Source organism: Cyrtonyx montezumae, unplaced genomic scaffold (assembly GCF_038088225.1).
Source record: "Cyrtonyx montezumae isolate F1298 unplaced genomic scaffold, pur_monq_1.0 scaffold_10, whole genome shotgun sequence".
NCBI classification, from domain to species: Eukaryota; Metazoa; Chordata; class Aves; order Galliformes; family Odontophoridae; genus Cyrtonyx; species Cyrtonyx montezumae.
Window position 1 is genome coordinate 9,959,932 of NW_027071826.1, and position 19,974 is coordinate 9,979,905.

Consider the following 19,974-nt stretch of genomic DNA (forward strand, 5'->3'; position numbering starts at 1 on the left):
AGTTGGTAATTCCAACTGAATATTTAAAGCCTCCTATGAACATCAAGACAGTTTTAATTAGACAAAACCTACAACTTACCTTCCCAGTATTTCCAGTAATTCTGCTATGCCATTGTGATGTTCTGTTTCATAAATAAACCTAAAAAAATGACAAGTTTGACTCAGTTTCTGCTGAACAGAGACATAAATCTACCACTGAGATGACCAGCGCAGGTAGCTTTGACCTCTCAGATTTCAGTCACCCAGCAGAAAATAAACTTCGTGGAGTCTGTCAAAACAGTTAAGCAGTGCTTGAAACTTTTCGAAATGTAGTGGCACTTTGTGTTCTTGAAGGCTGTGTTCTTTAGAGGATGTGCATGCTACATAAGCACATTAAGCTGCCTTCAACCTTCACACTTGTTATTTTCACTCGCATTTAACAACAGTGCTTGCATTTGAACTTTTCTAACAATCATATTCTGTCATTTCAATAATGCTAAACTGAACACAGCAAACAAAGCTTTAAACATTAAAACAACACAGAGCATCTGGCACAATCAAATGCCATGACTCAACCTTCTACAGCACATACAAGCACAAAGTGTTCGAACAGTTACTACTTATGGAACTAAAAAGCTATTCGGTATTAGACTCCTGTGCACACAAAAGGCTCAGTAATAAACAGAAGTAATCACATTTTCATGAATTTTCTTTTGAAAGAACACTGCAATTTACTGAGCATTCATTGCTTGAACATAAATTTATTAAGCAAGTTCTATGCAGAACTTCAGATATTTAGCAAATAATGATTTTTTGCATCTTAGACTTATTAATTTCACTTAGTAGAAAATTATTTTTATTTGAAAATCTCTCAGATGAACATACTAACAACTTCTTTTAATCTAGGATGCTAGATATGACTGCTTTTTTTCCTCCTTAAAGAACCTCTTGGTATAATGCAGGACAACAATTTCAAGCAAAACTATATACAATGATACAGAAGCCTTAAAAAGAACCTAAATAAGTAGGAATATACTAACTTAATTTATATACTCACAAATATATTTTACATTAGAAAAAAAGATCAACATACCATGGAGACAGAATTTATGTAATTCTGGACAGTGACTAGAGGTCAAATAAAGATCAAACATTTCTGCTTACTAAGTGTACGTAGGAAGATTTAGAGGAAAAAGATATATGAGAAGGAAATATTTTGAAAAATTCTACGCACTCTAAGAATTTGTCATGTACAATGCACTAATTCAAGACAGAAGTTGAAACAGCTTTCTTTCCTGGTGCTCAGATTCAACAGTTTCCCTTTGATTGCAAAGAATTTCTACTTATTACCACAATACTTAGGAGCCATGAGTAAGGTACTTTGTTTATTCTTCCCCTAAAACTTTCCAACCTAAATATAGTAGAGAAATGTCACTTCTACAGCGCATCTGTCATACACATTTCAGATTGAAAAAAAATAGATAGCTATTAAAAAAAGATTGTGAAACTATTACAAAGTCAACGTAAACTAGAACGTTTCTGTCTTTTAAAAAGCCACATGCCAGTACTGTATTTCAAGTCTTTACTTCCGCTATTGCTAAAAGTAAAGAGCATGAAGCAGAGAGTAAAAACACAGCTCAGTAACTCATTATAGTAGGCTGTAATATTGTTTGCCACTTGGTTCAGTTATTTTACAAAGTCATGCATTTCCAAAAAAATTTCACAAAACCTACGCATGTAGAAAATAGTTTACCAGTTTGTTTGAAAGACATTTTTTCCATGGGACATACTGGTTCTAACCAGTCAAGATCTGTTGTCTGCAGAGGAGTGAAGGCTTACCAGTTATTTTAAAGTAGCTCCTCTGTATCTCCTGTAAAAGCTCACTCACTACCACAAACTGAGAAGTGAAACTCAGCTGGTACAGCTGGGTGCCATTCATAATATAGTAGCCAATGTGTGGAAGCTTTTTGCTTTTTTCTTAAAGAAATTTATTTTGGGTAAAAAAATCGCAGTAGTGAAAAAAGAGAAGCGTGTCAAAGTGTAAAAAGCAACACACAGTACAATGACTGGTAGAAAAGAGAAGTGTACAAAATTTAGATGATCAAAAAAGGCACCTTGCTCTTGCACTCACACCTGATGAAAAGCACTTAAAAAGGACTTTTAAACCCCTTTGGTAAGATTGCAGATTACATTTTCTTCACGTCACATCTTTTGATTGGGTGATTACAACTAAAAAAGTTTCCACCAACCCCAAACAGAACACCTTGGGCCTGAGGAAAGAAAAGGCAGCAAACACACTCCTTCAATCAAATTCTCTCAGTCACTCCATTTGGGCTGCAATTTCTGCATTACAAAGAATTATACTTTATTCAAGTGCTATTACACTATGAATACTACTACATAATAAAAAAGTCTCAGATAAAAATACCAAACCACCCAACAAATAACATAATCCAAATGCTGGCTGCCAAATTTATGCAGTGTACAGGGCAACATTAATTCAAGTCTCTCATGTTAGCATTAAGTGCTGTTAGTTGTAGCATTAGGTATGAAGTTACTAAGAATAAAGACTGCCAACAGTATCCTGAAGCATATTTAGCTTTTAGTTGACCAAATGCCCCATAAGACAAAGACAATGACATACCTATAAAATATATTATTAATTTGTTTTCGGATGTAAGCTCTCAGGCCTAAGAATTTCCCATATATCCTGTGAAGAGTTGTTTTAAGAAAATCTCTTTCCCGGGGATCTTCACTGTCAAAGAGCTCTAAAAGCTGCAAATGGGGAAAAGAAAAGATTCACTTTATTGAATCTAACACTGCAAGATTACATGGATATAGAGCTTGAAGTGAAAAGTTATTTTACCTTACCTGTAATACAAACTTCTGATCAATATATTTCTTAGCTATATTAGGTTGGAAATCTGGAGATTCTAAAAACCTTAGGAAAAATTCATAAACAAGCTGAAAAAAAAAGTCCAAGAATACCATTAGTCTTATAAACAAGAAACCATTTTATAACCAGTACATTACCAAAATTACTAAATAGTTGCCCAGAACTGCACTGTTTATATTTGTATAGCACACATTTATTTACATAACACAGTGAAAGCTTTGCTCCTGCCCTCCCAATGCAGTACATATTTATTTAGCATACAAACTTAATGTTCTTTAAATTGCATTGAAATTTTACTGAGCTCCACTGCTGGATTTTGCTCACATGACATAATCTAATATTCAACATACCCAGAAGTACATGTTTTAAAAATTCTGTTCTATGTTTGTCATACTACCTCTCAAAGCCAGAAATGACTCAGTCAGATCAAAGTACCTAGTGACAAACTGAAGCTCATTTAAAATTATGGCAGTTACATCCATACCACAAGAAACAGCAAACCTTCAGCCTCCAATATACAGTCATTCACTGAAAAGATTATCAGCGTAAATTCAAGAGGTATTTTATTTATTTTAGAGAGAAGTAACTGATTTAAGAACCTATATGATTTTGAATTCAACAAAGACTGAATTTTATGTCAAAATTCTGTTATTATGACTCCCTGTGCTTCATTAAGTACCTGCAGATGAGGCCATGCAGCTTCTAAAGTTGGTTCATCTTCCTCTGGATCAAATTCTGCTCCAGTTGGATTAGAAGATGGTGGTAATGTTCGAAACATATTAACTGCAAACTGAAATCACATGTACCTTTGAGAACTTTGAAGCAAACAAATGATTAAAAGAAGATTTAAAAGATGATTTTGACTGAGAAGTGTTAACACAACTTGCTTATCTGCAGAAAAACGCAAGCTATATAACTCAGTAATTTAGAGAAAAATGAAGTACATTTATTTTTCTTTAAAGATTTTAAACTTGGAGGACACTTTTCCACGTAGCACTCTTTAAAGTACAAACTTACGGGCCAGATGTCTTGTCTTTTTACACACACACACAAACATGCACGTTTTAAATGCTCAAACATTTATAAAATGTTTACACAAGTATATTTATGTATACACTTGAAAAGAATTTGCAACCTTCAAAAGTAGAAGTCATAGACAGAGACACAAAACAAAGATCACCTGACACTGTTATGTAAATTATTACCAGTTTCATTTCCACAGGTAGGCATAGGGATATGGAAATACTTCAAAACCAAATTCTCCCTTCCCTTCTTAGTGGTACTTCTCTTACCTCATGCCCATCTAACTTGGCACTGTGCAGTTCAGCATCCTCAAGGAAATGGAGCATACTACAAAGATTTCTCAGGGTGTGCATACACAAATTATTTTTGCACTTCCAAGTGCTTGTGTAGATGCACATTTGTAACATGCATGAATCACACAGGCGACCCTTAAAAATGATCAGGGTTTCAAAGTCCCCAGTAAAGACAAGAAAACAAACAAAACAAAAGAAAAAACTAACAAAAACACTTAGAACTCCTAGAAAGAAAAGAAAAGCCAAAGGGTAAATTTTAGAGAACCTCTCATATCTCAAGGTCAAAAATGTTCTATAAGGAAGGCGGGTACCGACTGTGCTGGTGTCAATTGTGCATTAATAATCATAGTTACTTCCAGTGTAATAATTCTGCAATAAATTATGACAATACTTCTTTAAGATGTTCTTTTCTAGGTACTCCACCTCACCACTGAATGCACCTTGAACTTTTTAGTAATGTAGTCAGAACATACATAATCAGATATAAGCACAATTAGATTAACATATGAAATGCACAATCATAAATGAAAGTAAAGCATATTTGTCAGAAAAAAAAAGCCTTACATGACTTTTTGGGATAAGTTAGCACACATTCTCAAGTAATCTTACAATAGTTTAGTACAGATTTAACAAGTTTGTACTACTCTCAATTCTGCAGAAATAACGGCCAGTTTCTTTGTGGACAAGAAAGGACTACTTGCTTGTGAGTCAAAGGGTGTTCTGAGGATTTAGTGACTGTAACTTTTACTGAGCAACTTGGAAGGAACACATTTCTGTGCATACCAGTAAGGAAACCCGAGAAAGTCTTCATCTGAAAGTATAAAGACAGCTACAGCTGTCAGTACTGAAAGATACCAATTCCTCGATACCACCTGTAATCTAGATTATTAGGTGGGGCAGATGTTGTAAGAGAACTGGAACGATGAGCAAACAGAAAAATGCAATCTCTTTAGCAATCTATTAGTAAGTGTGTCCAAGAGAGTCTTTCTTGTTCTTGCTTGCTTATTTGGTATCAATCCAGCATGAAGCAGTCTGAATTTATTTTTCAATATATAGATCAATTCAAATTATGTTTTAAACTACCTTTACTACTTCAGGCTGATCCTTTGATACAGACACCTCAGCATCTCAAGAGCTAGAATACCCTGAAAAAATGGGTGGGAAAAGCAGTAAGCAGCTACATTTCCCTGTTCACATTATGACTGCTTATCATTTACCAGCTCCATTCACAGTTTAAAATAATGCTGTAACATTACCTACTAACTGGAAGGCTTAGGAGCGCATACGTAAGTGCTGTCCTGCTTTCTCACATCTGACAGATGGCAGAGCAGACAGTGGGAGGCAGCATCAAACTGCATCAGCTAAATCTGCAAGAATTACATCATATTTCCATGAAGGAAATGTCATCCTGATACTGTTTTCCTCACGGCACTTCTTCACATCAGGGATGCAGGTCTGATTTTGACTATGACTAGCATATTAATTACTCTTTCAGAGAAGGAAAAGGAAAGCTGAAAATGTCAGTATAAAGATATTCTAAAAGCACAGACACCAATCAACTAGCAGCCTCCAACCTTCCTCTACAAAAGGTGAAAACTTGCAATAGCCAACTGTCTTCCAAGAAAAAACAGGGATGATGAGACTTGGAACTCCCTAAGGCTGTTAAACAGAAGACAAATCAGCCATTTCTAGACTCAGGCTATAAAGAAAGAAATGCTGGGTTGTGTAAGGTCTTAGCATTGACTCATACTTCTCCTCCTGCCCATTCCCCTTTTTTTTTGTTTGTGCATATCAAGTTGAACAAGTTAAAAACTCAAAATGCAATTAATTTGTTTCATGAGCAATGAAGCTCTTCTGTGTTCTAAATCTTTGACCAACAGAACAGAAAACTCAGTGCTCAGATCAAGGTATAGCGTTTCTCAGTGAAGGCAGACTTGAAACTCTCTTGTCTATGCCACTAAACTTTAGGAAAACTTACAATTAATTAATATCATTGTACCCTTTATCTTTTTGTCAACTGGCCAGTCATCTCCTAACCTCTGTCTTTTTACCAAACAGGTAAGATGCAAGCTGCAAAGGCCAATTTCCTCTAATTCCTCCAATTCCCACAGAAGTACTTAAGCAAACACAGCACAAAGGATTAATCTACATCCCCTCAATAACACAACAGAACCTCCCAACCTCCTCAAATTTTATCAGATCTGAGACTTTATGAAATCTGGACTAGTGTGCCAAAATTCCCTCTGTGCTTTCAGCACTGATATACTTGACTCTGAAGGATGTAACTTTGAAGCATGGGTGAACAAAAAAAGGCAAATATGCTGCATTTTTACAGCTTCACAGATATGTTCTGCCATCATGGTTATGTTCCCTACTTTCCTGGCAGCTCAGTTTGTGCAAAACTAGAGAAAAGTTTCAAGCGAGTAGGCATTACAGAGAGAACATGACACACATTCCCTTCTGCTGAGCAGTCCAAGTGAAGCTTGACATGAACAGCTCTGAATAACAAACTTCGTAATCTGACAGTCTGCATTCTCTATATTTTAGCATTCTAATAACTAAGTAGAGCCACAAATACTACACTTTAAGTCCCAATAAAATCTCTCATTCCATACTGTGTATCAGATTAAACAAAAAACCCCTACCCACATAACCAGAAATAACAGTTAAATTCTCCATGCGTGTAACTGGGCACATAACTTCATTTTCATAATATGTGGAAAAAAAAACAGTGAAAATAGCTTTAATTACTGAAATGATCTGGTTATAAAATACAAACTCATTCCCAAGATATTATCAATTTTAAACTTAATAATGGTCTACGTGTTTCACAAAAGCATTAATCTATCATTCACAAGTAACCCATCATAATCAAGGAAAGTATGCTGGAAGCTCCAGAGACAAGTCTCATTTATACAAGTTTCAAATTTACTTCTATCTCAGAATAACTACAGATTCAGCATTTCCTTGGCCTCCTCTGAGCTTTTTTCAACATCCTTTGACTGGTTAGCTGGTGAATGTTTGTACTGATCTTCGTTTTCATAGACACAATACAGACACTGCCCATCCTTCCCTGAGATGAAAAGCAGCAATCATAAGGGTCAGTATTCTACAAAGCTAACAATTCTCACAAGAGTTCTATCAAGCTCATTTAGGGAAATGCCTATGCTTCTCACAGAAAGCATACAATGGAACTCTCTCATGAAGCCCTGTTTTCTTCAAAAGCCAAGCTAAATTAAATCATATGCCCCTTTACTAAACAAGTAAATCCGGAACAGATGCTTTTCATCAGAACTACTGAATTTGGTATTTACATTTACTGAATGCATTTAGGCATTTGTCCACATTTTCCACTTCTAAGATGGAAGTTCCTTCTCTGAGGACAGTCAGTCCAACTTTACTATAACACATACAAGAAGTGAACTTGTAAAACAAGCACATTTAATAGAAACATTTTAGTTTCCCACCCTATCTTTGTATATGAACATAAGGAGAATCTGAAAGACACATCAGTTGGTTCCTTGAGGAAGAATGGAAAGAAATACTTGCATCCATTCTGGAGAATAACATTAAATCCATTTTAGAAACTATCTACTGAAAAGACATTTGTGACTAAGGTTGAATAACTGAATTAATCCAACAGATGAATATACTGTATAAAGAGAATATCTAACCACAAATTCGTCAAAGATACCTGAAGCAAGAATAGAGGCAGGGGCCAGAGAGGGGAAATGAACATGATGTGATCACTAGAGCTGTAAAGAGTGCTCTTATCAGAGTAAAGAATAAAAAAGATGGAAAAAAAAAAGAAAACCTTTTATAAAAAAATATTATTCCTATCAAGTAGAAAACTTGTGTAAATCATTGCTCTACATGCTTGGCCTAAACAGCATGTTAACTGAAGAAAACAAATCTTGTGTACACACCTATATAAACATGCACATAAATAAATACTCATATACAGATGAGTAACAAAGATGAACAGAATGGCACAACCAGACACTCATAAAAAGAAAGGAAAAAGACTTCATCTTTATCAGCAACTTCTACACTCATCACTGGCAATACCAGAATGCTGAACTAGATGGGATAGTATCCCGAGTTCAGTCTAACAAGTCCAAGTGCAGACAGATGTAGACAGGACCCTTAAAGTACACAGAAGACACTACATTTCTTTTACCTGAAAATCCATATAATCAATTCATGAGCCTACTGCTAGGTTTAAATTTTTTAAGGCTGCTTTTATGGAACAGTTTTCTCTGTTATCTGTCCTGAAACAAGCATATTCATCCTACAGCAATACTTCTCTTTGTGGCATGCACATTCATATTGAAGAGTACATTTTGCTATCTGAAGTTAACCTCAAAGTACTAGTCCAAGTCCAATAACTGGCAGTATATACCACAATGCTGTGCAAGTTCTATGGAAGGAATTCCTACACCCTATAGAATCTAATGTGTAAAAAGCATTTGAAGTTCACTGAAAGATGCTGTGAGCTCATAGCAGAATACAAGTGATTAAGGTATCAAATCCTATACCAAAATTTATTAGACTGACAAAAATACAGACTATTGCCACTAACTGCATGCAAAAGCTACAGGACTATATTCTCCTAGGCCAAACGTATTTCTGTCACAGTTTTTTTTTTTTTTTTTTTTTTTTAATGGAGGAAGAAACATAATACAGAAGTTATAAACTTAAGGACAGCTAAGACTCCTCACACAGTCAACCCAAATGTCTGACAGATATTCAAACCTTTCATCATGAATTCTGTTTTATTTAAAAAAAATCTTAAGCTTACTGTTTAATAATTCCCTTTTCATTGGTGTCAAATATTACAAAACAATCAGTTAGCAAAAATGAGAGATACAAATAAGTTACCCAGACAACCCCACTAATGGACGCATTAACCATCCTCAAAGCTTTGTATATTTTTGACATACAGAGTTATTAGGCATTCTCATAAACTCGATTTCTCACAGAAGTAGCATCCATCAGTAAGCACTTATGGTGAGCTTAGATAACAATGATGTTACTTTAAAAATTACTTAGTAGTAAAAAAAACCTTAGAATCTGTTCTAAAGAATCTCTTAAGTCCCTGATTTGGAGCAGGACCTCAAAATCTTATTGAGTTTATATCTGTTATATTTATGTTAAACATACATTGTTTTCTCATCACACTAACAGCTCATGTCAAGCTATTAAGGATCATGGGAAAATAACTTCATGTTACACATAGTCAAGAATTGTTTGCAAACTGTGTAGATAGTGTCTTGAAAAGACAGCATTCTGTTCCCAGCCCAATTGCTACTCCAGGCAACTGGTGTCCATTCACCACAATGAGAGCAGAAAGATTCTCTTGTAGTTTCATGGTATCCTACTTTGGAGTGGACTTAAATATGGCAAAAGTAAAGTGGGTCTAATTGGCTTTGGTTTGGATAGTGAAAGGGGAAAAACAACAGAAATCTAAGTTCATATAGCTTGTTCCAGCAGAATTCTCATTTATGTACAAAATAAGGTCCAACTCTCATTCTCAGCTCTGAATGCAGGAAAAAACAAAATCCATTTCAACCAATAGTACTGAATGTGATTATGTAAGATTAAGTGTCAAGTTTCAACAAGTGATCTTAATTCTCACCTTACGAAACTATCCTCAACTTTTCAGTTTTGCTATCTACGTTCTTTTAAAAACCTAGGCATATTTAACTTTCCCCAGTTTTTATAAACATCTATCCCAAAATAAATCTAATAATAAATCATGAAGATTTATTCTTATCAAATTAAATCAAAATGTATTTCTGCTGCACATATGCACCTGTCCTGGTTTATCACCTGGGACAGAGGTGATTTTAAGTGTCTCATGCTATGTCTTTTCTTAAATAAAAAAAAAAAAATGTTGTTAAGACTGTTGTTTCATTGTTGCTGAGCAGTGCTATGATGAGCCAAGGACATTGCAAATTCACATACTGTCTTGCCAGTGAGGTGCCTGGAGAAGCACAGAGCTGGGAAGGCACAGAACCAGGAGAGCTGACATGAACTAGCCAAAGGGATACTCCTTGCCATACAGCATTATGTGGAACTATAAAAACTGGGGGAAGTTGGCCAGACAACAGTGGATGCTTGGGCACTATCTAGGCTCTGATCAGTCGGTGGTGAGAAATTGCACTGTAATGCACTGTACATCACTTGCCATATTTTATATATATATCTGATATACACATATTTGCATGCATGCGCATGTGTATTACTACTATCTTCATTATCATCACCACTTTTATTATTTTGCCCTTCCTCTTCTGTCTTAGTAACAGTTTTTAGCTCAGCCCATGAGTTCTACTTTACTTTTTTCTTTCCCCCAATCCTCTCCCTCATACTGCTAGGAGCAGGGAGCAAGCACATGACTGCACAGTGCTGAGCTGCTGCCAGGTTAAACCACAACAGTACCCAACTTCTACCTTACAAAGAAGTCAACAATGGCAAAAAGATTTAAAAAAGAACAATGATATTACCATTTTGCTGATGAACAGACAGTAGTTGATCTTTTTTGAAGACCTCAGTAGGGTTTTTTAAAATAGATTGACATAGCTGAAGAAGCAACTGTGAATTAAAATTCAGACTGGTGCCCGTCACTTACCATATGTACTACTTCAGGGTAAATAGGTTCTGTAATCACATTGCGATTGTGTGTGATATATTCTACCATTTCACTTAAAGCTGCTCGTTTTACTTCTTTCCACTTTAGGTCACTTAGTGGATCAGAAACAAAGTCAAAAAGTACACAACATTGTCGTAACTTCTGGATAAAAAGCTTTTCTTGATCAGCAGGAGGAACATCTGAAAAGTGAAAATAATTGGTTATAAGTTACATCGCAGCAGACTTCACTCTTCTCCTCATTTTTATTTCCCTGAGACACAGGCATTATGGTCTTTATAAGCAAAATTCTAGAATGTTCAAACAATTTTCAGCAACACAGTGGTCCAAAATATTAACTCCATAAAATACAGTATTACATAGAATGAATTAAGACTGCAAAGTGTTGCATGCTTGCCTTTGCTAGAAATAGGTACTACATGGAAAAAAAACCCACGTATTTGAGAAACAAAATGCCTCAGAGAATTCCCCAAAGAACTCTATTTGTATACAAAACATTATGCTGCATCTGCAGAAATATTCTTTGAGAATTAAGAAATACACTTCTGGATTTTCAGTTTCTCCGACAGCTGAAACTAATGAGTCACTTTTTCAACCTCAGGCTCATCACTGAACAAATTCCATTTCTCCATCAAGCATTCCTACAACACAAGTGGTAAACACATATAAGAATAACTACTGAAACTACAAAACAGAAAAAAAATTAAAGAAATTGGAGCAGTTGCACTTAGCATCTTCAACTATTTTGCCAATTTGTAATGCTAATTTGAATGTTCTGCATGTGCAAGAGAAAGACTGGGATTATAAATCTTTTTAAGCATATGCAGTTCATCTCAGTAACTACAGCCAGCTCTGCAACATGGTGCACCCTCAATAAATTTGAGGATGACACCAAGATGGGATGGGGAAGAGTCAGAGGGCAGGAAGGTCCTCTACACAGACAGGGATCAGGATAGGCTGGATAGGTGGGATGAGGCCAGGGGATGCAGTTCAACAAGACCAAGTGCTGAATCCTGCACTTTGACCACAACCCCAGGCAACACTACAGGTCTGGGGCAGAGTGGCCAGAAAAATCTGCAGAGGAAAAGGACCTGAGCACACTGGTTGATGCTTGAGTGAACATGAGCCAGCAGTATGCCCAGGTGGCCAAGAAGGACAACAGCATCCTGGCTTGTATCAGAAATAGTGCAGCTATAAGGAGCAGGGAGGTGACTGTCCCTCTGTACTTGACACTGGTGAGGCTGCACCTTGAGCGCTGGGTCCAGTTTTGGGATCCTCACTGCAAGAAAGACATCAAGGCTCTGGAGCAGTTCCAGGGAAGGGTAATGGAGCTGGTGAGGGTTTTTAGAAATTCTGTCTACTTTTCAAGACTCCAGTCCCCTTGCTGTCCAATTCCCCCCACCTGGAGCATCTTTGACCTGTGAAGCTAGTCTACATATTTGTAATATTTCTGAACACCTTTTGCTGGTGCTTTATTTTACTCCTCACATTTAAACTGCCTCTTCTCAGGTGTGTGCAAAACTATTTTATTAAATTCTTCTCTTCCTTAATACCTATTTAACATACTTCACAGATACTGAATGTGACAAACTGGCCTCAAGTTATCCAGAAACCAACCAACCAACCCAGCCAAGGAGAATATTTGTACTCTCTTTCCACAACTCCATTTCCCTGTCTGTAACACTATTACATCAATTTACATGTAACCTTTTGAGATAAATATTGCCTTGACTTTTACACAGTGCTTTGTGCAGTGGTATTTTTACTGTTTGACAAGGACACCTTGGTTCTCTGAAGGAGTTCAAGTTTTTACCTTCCAGCTTTTTACCTGATGCTACAAAATTCTGTATGTGCCTCCTGGTCCGCCTAAGTAATCCCACAAGTAATTAAAATGATCAATGCATATGACATTATGGTTCATACGACATACAGACAAAGCTTTGGGGATCTGGACATTAACTTTCAGTAATTAAGGAACACTTAAATAACCAGTCAGATGTAAAGAAAACGGTACCAGATTTTGACAGCAGCAAAAAACCACATCCAATTAAAATGGTCTAATAACAACAGCATTAAGTTTAAGACAGAAATCCTGCTTAAGTTAGCAGCAAAACACGTTATGTTTTCACATGACAAGTCTTTGTTTTTAATTATTGTTGGCTATGAATTGCTGAGTCATAAATAGCACGATAAAAGGCAAAATAAAACTAGATTACCTACTTCTGCTGCTTCTAGCTAATGGCTTTTCTTTTCCCTTAGCATAACGTAGAATGCAAACACTTAAAAATGAAATGAGCCCTCATCTAACAATGGATTTCTAGAGGTACTACCGAACATAAACATACACACACCCAACACAACTCATGCAAACTAATGAACTGAATGCCTGACTGATTGATGCCTGCAGTCCAGTTGATTTGGTACTGCAATGAGCAGCTCATTGCTTAGACTCATCCTTAAGAAAGCTAGAGTAGCCTCTTCCTTCTCAAAAGGAAGTTACCTTCAAAAGTACTTTTGCTACAATAAGCCTATAAGATGTGCTGGTCTAAAATGTGTTTTTTTTTTTTCCCTTTCTTTAAGCTACATACACTAAATTGCTCTGAAGAACTCCAAAGAAATTTCAACAAACCACAGACAAGAAAACCTGTAGAGAAATAGCTCCAAAGAACATAAAGAACCAACGAGAAATAAACCAGGGTACATAAGCCATTACTGGCTACACTCTTCAGTGTCAGTAAGACAGTGAAGAGCTCAAGTATTAAATGAAGGTGGTAAGAGGTCAACAACTTTCTAACAAATAAAACAGAACTTCTGTACAGTGCAGCAAGTGACTTTATTGTACTTTAAGCCACACAAACTGCATCTTAACACATCTCAACACTGCATCTTATGTTTTTGTCTATTAAAAACTACACTAATGAATAATTCCTTCTGGGAACAGTATTTAATGGAGTAGTCTGTATGACTTGAATTTGCAAGTGAGACACAGTGGTTAGAAAGATTACCTTTTCCAAATTAACTGTAAAATGGAAAGTGATTTGGCATGAAGTACAGCAACGTGATTTCACTTAGGAGCACTATGCTGTACTACACAAAATCCGGAGCCTAAGAGCCTACCATCTCAGAAGTAACAGACAACTCCAATCACCTGAAAGGAGAGGAAGCATTAAAACTGTAATTACCACTAATCCCTGAAACAAAAGACTGACAACTAAGAGGGTCAAGAAATAAGGCTAAAAAGGCTCTAAAAAGGCGAGCCAACTATCTCAACATTAATTTTGAGTTGGCTTTAATATTTTAAGTACTTCAGTTACACTTGTAAGCAATTATTTGCCACAATCCTCCACCCTCACGCATGCTCTTCCATAGCTTTCACCTGTCTTGACCTCAAATCCCTCATGATGCTTATGAAGTACTTGCTGTCAAGCTGAGATCATCCCTAATTTTAATGTTTGAAAGGATGATTTCAGTATAACAACAATTACTGAAGATGACCAAGAATCTGTCCTGATTACACCATAATTTTTGTGTAGAGAAGGTGTCTGTAGCAGGAGAATTCTGAAGAAGTCTTTATCTGAAGACATGTGCCAGGGACACGTGCTTTCAGTTCACTGCCTGGTGACATGTGCATCAGCTTCCGCTTCAATTAGTTGATAATCTCTAAATTCTAACTGTTCAGGTTAATAGACATCTGAAGGGAGTGTTAATGGGTATTTTTTTTTAATTTTTAGGTCTGAGCAGCTCTTTCAGCACTGTGGCTATTCAAAAGCTACTCCTTATGATTATTCCAAAATTGACATTTTGTACTATTCACTGAGCCACTCCCCTTTTGCAATTTGAATTATTTACATTCAATACTTACAAATTTTGTTTCCAGCCATAGCACTAATATCACCCACCCTTATCAGTTATCATAGTTTAATAAATACTATTTCTGATCTGCCAACTTAATGGGAACAGTTTTTCAGAATCATAAAAAAATTCAAACCATAAGATTGGATTTGATTTCCATCAATTCCTGACACCAGATTTACACAAACAAATACTGTAAAACTGTAAAGGCAGATTTTATGCCCAAATCAGCATTATTTACCCCATTATTCTTTTTGTGAGATAACTTCCAACACACCACAAAAGGTACCCCCAGAAGTCAGTGATATAATCACAAGATAAGCCTCTGAGCCCGAAGGATCATCCTTCTTTCCTTGTTCAGGTATTTCAGGTCTTCCCTCATTTCAGTCCCAGGGTAATTGCTGCATCATCTTACCCAGCCTACAGACAGGCAGGCTCTGCCTCTTCATACTTAATGGCATTGATTCTGAAGTAACTACTCCATTTAAAATCCTCAGACTGTGGCCTTGCCAGACAAACTCGCTGATGAGTATAGAACATTTCCTTTCACTGTACAATTGGTATCAGCTGTGCTTTTACTATCAGACTGAATACACCAGTGTCACACTCAGACAAACACGACAGTTAGCCTTGGCAGAGCACAGATAATCAACTGTGAAAGCCAACCGAGTTCTTTGAATGAAAACAAACTCTTTGGAAGCTCCAGGTACTTCAGCAGCAATTACTGCAAAACCAAAGTAAATGAATTCACTGCAAAGTGTTCCCAATGATAACTGCCCTCCTCCTGTTCCTGCCTGCTTCTCAGCTTGCCTGTGACACCACTCTGCACCCAGGAACTACAACTTCATGAGAAGAGATCATTGCTTAAAAGGTAGCATAGCTCCCTCCAAGAACTCGAACATCACTACATGATGACAAGTCCCCATTTCCCCATTTTCATAAATTAATAACCTTTGCCTGTCTTAAAAAAAAAACATTTTTAGTTCTGTATTTTCTGTCATCATTACTGTGCCCCTTTTCACAGAAGCTCTTTTTTCTATATCAGCATTTAACAATTCCTGACTGAAGGGCTTTAAGTCAAGACAGGGTAAGCCATGCAGAACAGCTGTTTTCTAGTACAGACTGTAACTGAAACAAAGTCAAACATTCAAAGTTTTCAGGTTATGTCTCAGTGGGAATAACAGCTGATACAATTGCTAGCACAAAACAATCTGTGGTCAGTAGAACTCCCTACATCATTTTGGAAGCAGAAAACACATAACACTGATGATAATTTACAGAAAAATACATAGAGGACACACAATCCCTCTTCATTGTATGAGCACTTTCTTACTTGTTGGTAAAGGCTCAGCAGGAGCATCAGTCACAGAAAAAAAACTGCTAAAAGAGCAAATTCTGAAAGTGACTGCTTCCTTAGGACAGAAGCACAGAACAGAAACCCCAGCCTGACTCCTGCTTGCAGGTAGATGATAAATCTTAAATGTGTCTTCAAATATACTGAGAGGCTACAGCTTTTATATGATATGGAGGAACAACATTTAACTGTAAACTAGAGTGCTCTCCGGCACATAACACAAAGCATACTGTTAACACAACACAGTCCCTTCTAGCAATCTAAAGCAAGCCTTAGTGTCATTTAAATTGGATGTCATTAGAAAACCAAGCAGCATCAGTAATGTTAGTAACACTTTGTAATTTGCACCACAGCTGTGCTTAACACGAGGAGTTTGCTATCTTGCAACAACCATTTTTTCCCCCCACAGACATTTCAGCTAATAATACCGTGATAGCATATTGTTCAATGAATAAGTGTTCAGCATCCAGAGTAAAGGAAATTAAAGTTGCTAGACTGAAGGCAGAGGGATTGCAGAACATGGGAAAACAGACATGGCTTTAATAGAATTCTCTCTTTTTTATTTATTTACTTTTTTTACAGAACTAGTGATCAAATCTTAAAAAAAGAAATCACAGTAATGGCAAGATGACAAATGCTTGTCTAACTTTTGATCAAGTTCAATTCAAAGTATTTACCTGATTTTGAAAGGATTAAATTACTGTTCAAGTCTCAATCAAGAAATACTTTCGATTACAGAACTTTTACTTCATTTCTATTACTTGATGTACTCATTAGTTCTCTGATTTTCTTCAGCAGATTTTACTGAAAGCATGACAGAACTAAATAACACAGAAACATAACTCCCTTAGATAACGGTGTTTTATCTTAATAGGTGATAATAGAAATAAGGAGTTTGGAAAAGGAAATTTTCCAGTTCATGCACGGAATGTTTAATTAATGCTATTACTTCTAGTAGTGCTTCAAAATACACTTAAGGAATGCAAAAAATTACTGTAATTACATATAATATGCAATACATTTCACACAGTAACTAGCAGCCCTGGGAGTTCTGGTGCAGATTACCCGAAACAACCCAAGATTTTATGATGCATACAATAGATTGCAAAAACAGATATAACAATATCAACAGCAAAATGCTTTATGTGGAACTCTACTGATCCTATAGAAATAGGCTTTTTTTTTTTTGAGAGAGAGAAGACAAAAGAAATACTCAATACAATAAAAACAACCACAGTGATCAAAGCCACAGGTCCAACTGCAATTACCATATATTGTATTTGTGTACATTCCTACTGAGAAGTTTGACTTTTTTCCCCTTTCTTTTTCAAGATCACATTTCCTGTCAGAAACAAGATGCCAAAGGTTGGATGAACATTCAGCCTGACCTAGAACAATCATTCTGCAGCAGCTCCTGCTCAATAATTAAAATTACAGGTGCTCACAGCTTCTGCAAGGAAGACAATAAAATGCTTTGATAGTTTGAATAGCTAATATAGTTGTTTTGTTCTAGGCCAATTAGAAGGTGAGCTGAGACCAACAGATGGATGCACTCCATCTGAACTGATGCTCACGCAACAGCCTGGAACTTTGCAAGCATGACATGCTGTGGGTCAGCAGCCTTTATGCAGCCCCACAGTTCTCAGGAGCATTCCAGGAGAGAAATGAGAAGCAGCTGTAAGCAGTAGCTTATTTCCACTCCTCTCTGCCTTCAAGGAACTGAGCTGCTGCCATCAATACCTTTTGGCTGTTCTCCAAGTAACAGAAATTTGTAGCTGGTTTCTCTGTCTTTGGAACTGCACTGCTCCCAAGTACTGCTGTTCCACATTCTGGAATGCACTCTGACAAGACTGACATCCATAATAAGTACTTCTCTATATATGAAGTTTAAAAACAATGCTTGAAATAATGTACAAGTGCCACATTTTCCATCCACAATACAGAAGCAAGCTGTGTCTTATTTTCAAAAGATTAAAATTTCTGAATGTTCAACTGTATTTTTCAGTTTTAAGTTAAAATCATGGCTAGTAGAGAAAAATCCAGCATTATTTTTCCAGTGAAGCAGTAGCACTGGCTTTGCTTCTATGCTGATCTGTAGTCCAGATCAAACAGTCCACTTAAAAAGCGATTCCACCTATGACAGCTTCTGTCTGAAACTTGGCTTAACCTCACAGGACAGAAATTGGAGGGAGGCAAGAAGAGAAAAGATGCCTGAAGTCATTAAGTAAACAGTTTTTTAAGTTTTATGTTTCTAAATAAATAACTGTTTATTCAAATGAAAGGCATCTCACTGGAATGCATGATTTTCCTTTTTTGAAACAATATAGTCTCTCATTTAATGGAAAAAAATTATACACTAAGGACTGCTAGAATTAAACAAGCTATCAGACTAATAACAGCAAAAATAAATAAAAAAACAATACGAAACCATCATGGCTTAATAAGATTAATAGAGCCAAGAAGCACATGTGTTGTCACTGAAGCTCAGAACAGGTGCTTCACAGCACTAATCCACTGCGAAAGCGGCAGTCCTTAGGGAGTCCAGAGCTGAAGGCTGTTGCTGGTGGAAGCAATAACAATGAGACTGAACTGCGGCTTTGATGATACAGAAACTTCAAGTAATGACATTTCACTGTCAAAGATTTTACATGAGAGATTAAGGACTTGTAATCAAGTAGAATTTTCTACCATTCTGGCAGAATTCAAATATTAAACGATCTGAGGCTCTGAAATGACTCCAAGCAAAACCTTTTACAGGTGCACATGATAACTATCAGTGAGAAAAGTGGATAAACAGCAAGTAAGCTCTGCATCTCATTATGCAATGACTTTTCAGGAGCAATACAAAATCACCCTGCCTTTAACATCCTGGTTTAAAAATGTTATCTCAAATCCACTTTCTTTGAAATCATGTGAAATTAAAAACAAAAGAAGCACCTTGAGAGCACATGTGTACTTCAAACCCATCTGAAATAAGCACTTTTAGCCTAGATTAAAATGTATTAAAAATTACAGAGAAGAAACCACAAGTGCATAAATACTTGAAAGGCAATGTACCATAAAGAGAAAAAATAGGAATGCTTATACAGGAAATGACAAGTGTAACAAGCAGAAATGGGCTTGAGCTAATGAAATAAAAATTCCACCTGAAAATTAGGGAGAAAAATGACAGCAAGTAAAATCAAATAGACAGTGGAAGGGAAAAAGGAAAAAAGAAAAAATCCTCATCTTAACAAGGGGAGAGAGAAACCAAAGAGACAAAGAACTTTCAGAGCTTTTGGGCACACGTATAGTTAATGACAGTAACACCTATTTTAAACACAAAGCACTTACTAGTAACATAAGGGAAAATCCTTTATTTCCTAGCTCTTAGATGAACTTTATAAGATGCAACTAATCTTATGTACACCTTCCATAGTATTATTGCCTGATGTTTTGTGGAAACAAATTTATTATGAAACGCCTTTAATTGCATTTGATTTCATTAAGATAGTTTTATATATTAAAACTCTGAGAAAATGAAGAGCTCCTGCTAAGGACACTGGTGAAACTAGATTCAGGTTATGTTAATATAACAGTGCACAACCAACCACCACTATAAAATATCTAGGCTACTTTCTAAGCAGACTATCAGCCTGGTTGTTCTTCTCATTGTTCCACTTGCTAAGCCCTGGGTTACAGTTTGTTTTCTACTAGGCACTGCTGAATGATAAAATACATACATTTAGTGATGGGATCCAGCGTAAGTACTGCCAGATAAAGTAAGATTTTACTGAAGAAATGCTGGGTCATGTATAAGCTTGAGAAGAGATGACATAACAGATAAAGCATGACCATGGTTTGTTTTTCTACATTGCCAAATTTAGAAGTTTCACATTCCGAAGCAATGTAACTTCATAAAAGTAGTTTTATTAAGTTGTAACAA

General features: G+C 36.3%; 1 protein-coding gene across 2 annotated transcripts in view; it reads right to left on the reverse strand.

Annotated features, from left to right (window-relative positions):
* The window catches only part of PPP2R5C (protein phosphatase 2 regulatory subunit B'gamma), a 72,257-nt gene that overhangs the window by 17,367 nt on the left and 34,916 nt on the right, over positions 1-19,974 (reverse strand). For both annotated transcript variants that reach the window (XM_065749781.1, XM_065749793.1), the window contains 5 exons: positions 10,826-11,025; positions 3,555-3,665; positions 2,851-2,943; positions 2,624-2,754; positions 80-139 (listed from right to left, as the gene is read on the reverse strand). In XM_065749781.1, the coding sequence (XP_065605853.1) occupies positions 80-139; positions 2,624-2,754; positions 2,851-2,943; positions 3,555-3,665; positions 10,826-11,025 (595 nt within the window). The remainder of the gene's footprint in view (positions 1-79; positions 140-2,623; positions 2,755-2,850; positions 2,944-3,554; positions 3,666-10,825; positions 11,026-19,974) is intronic.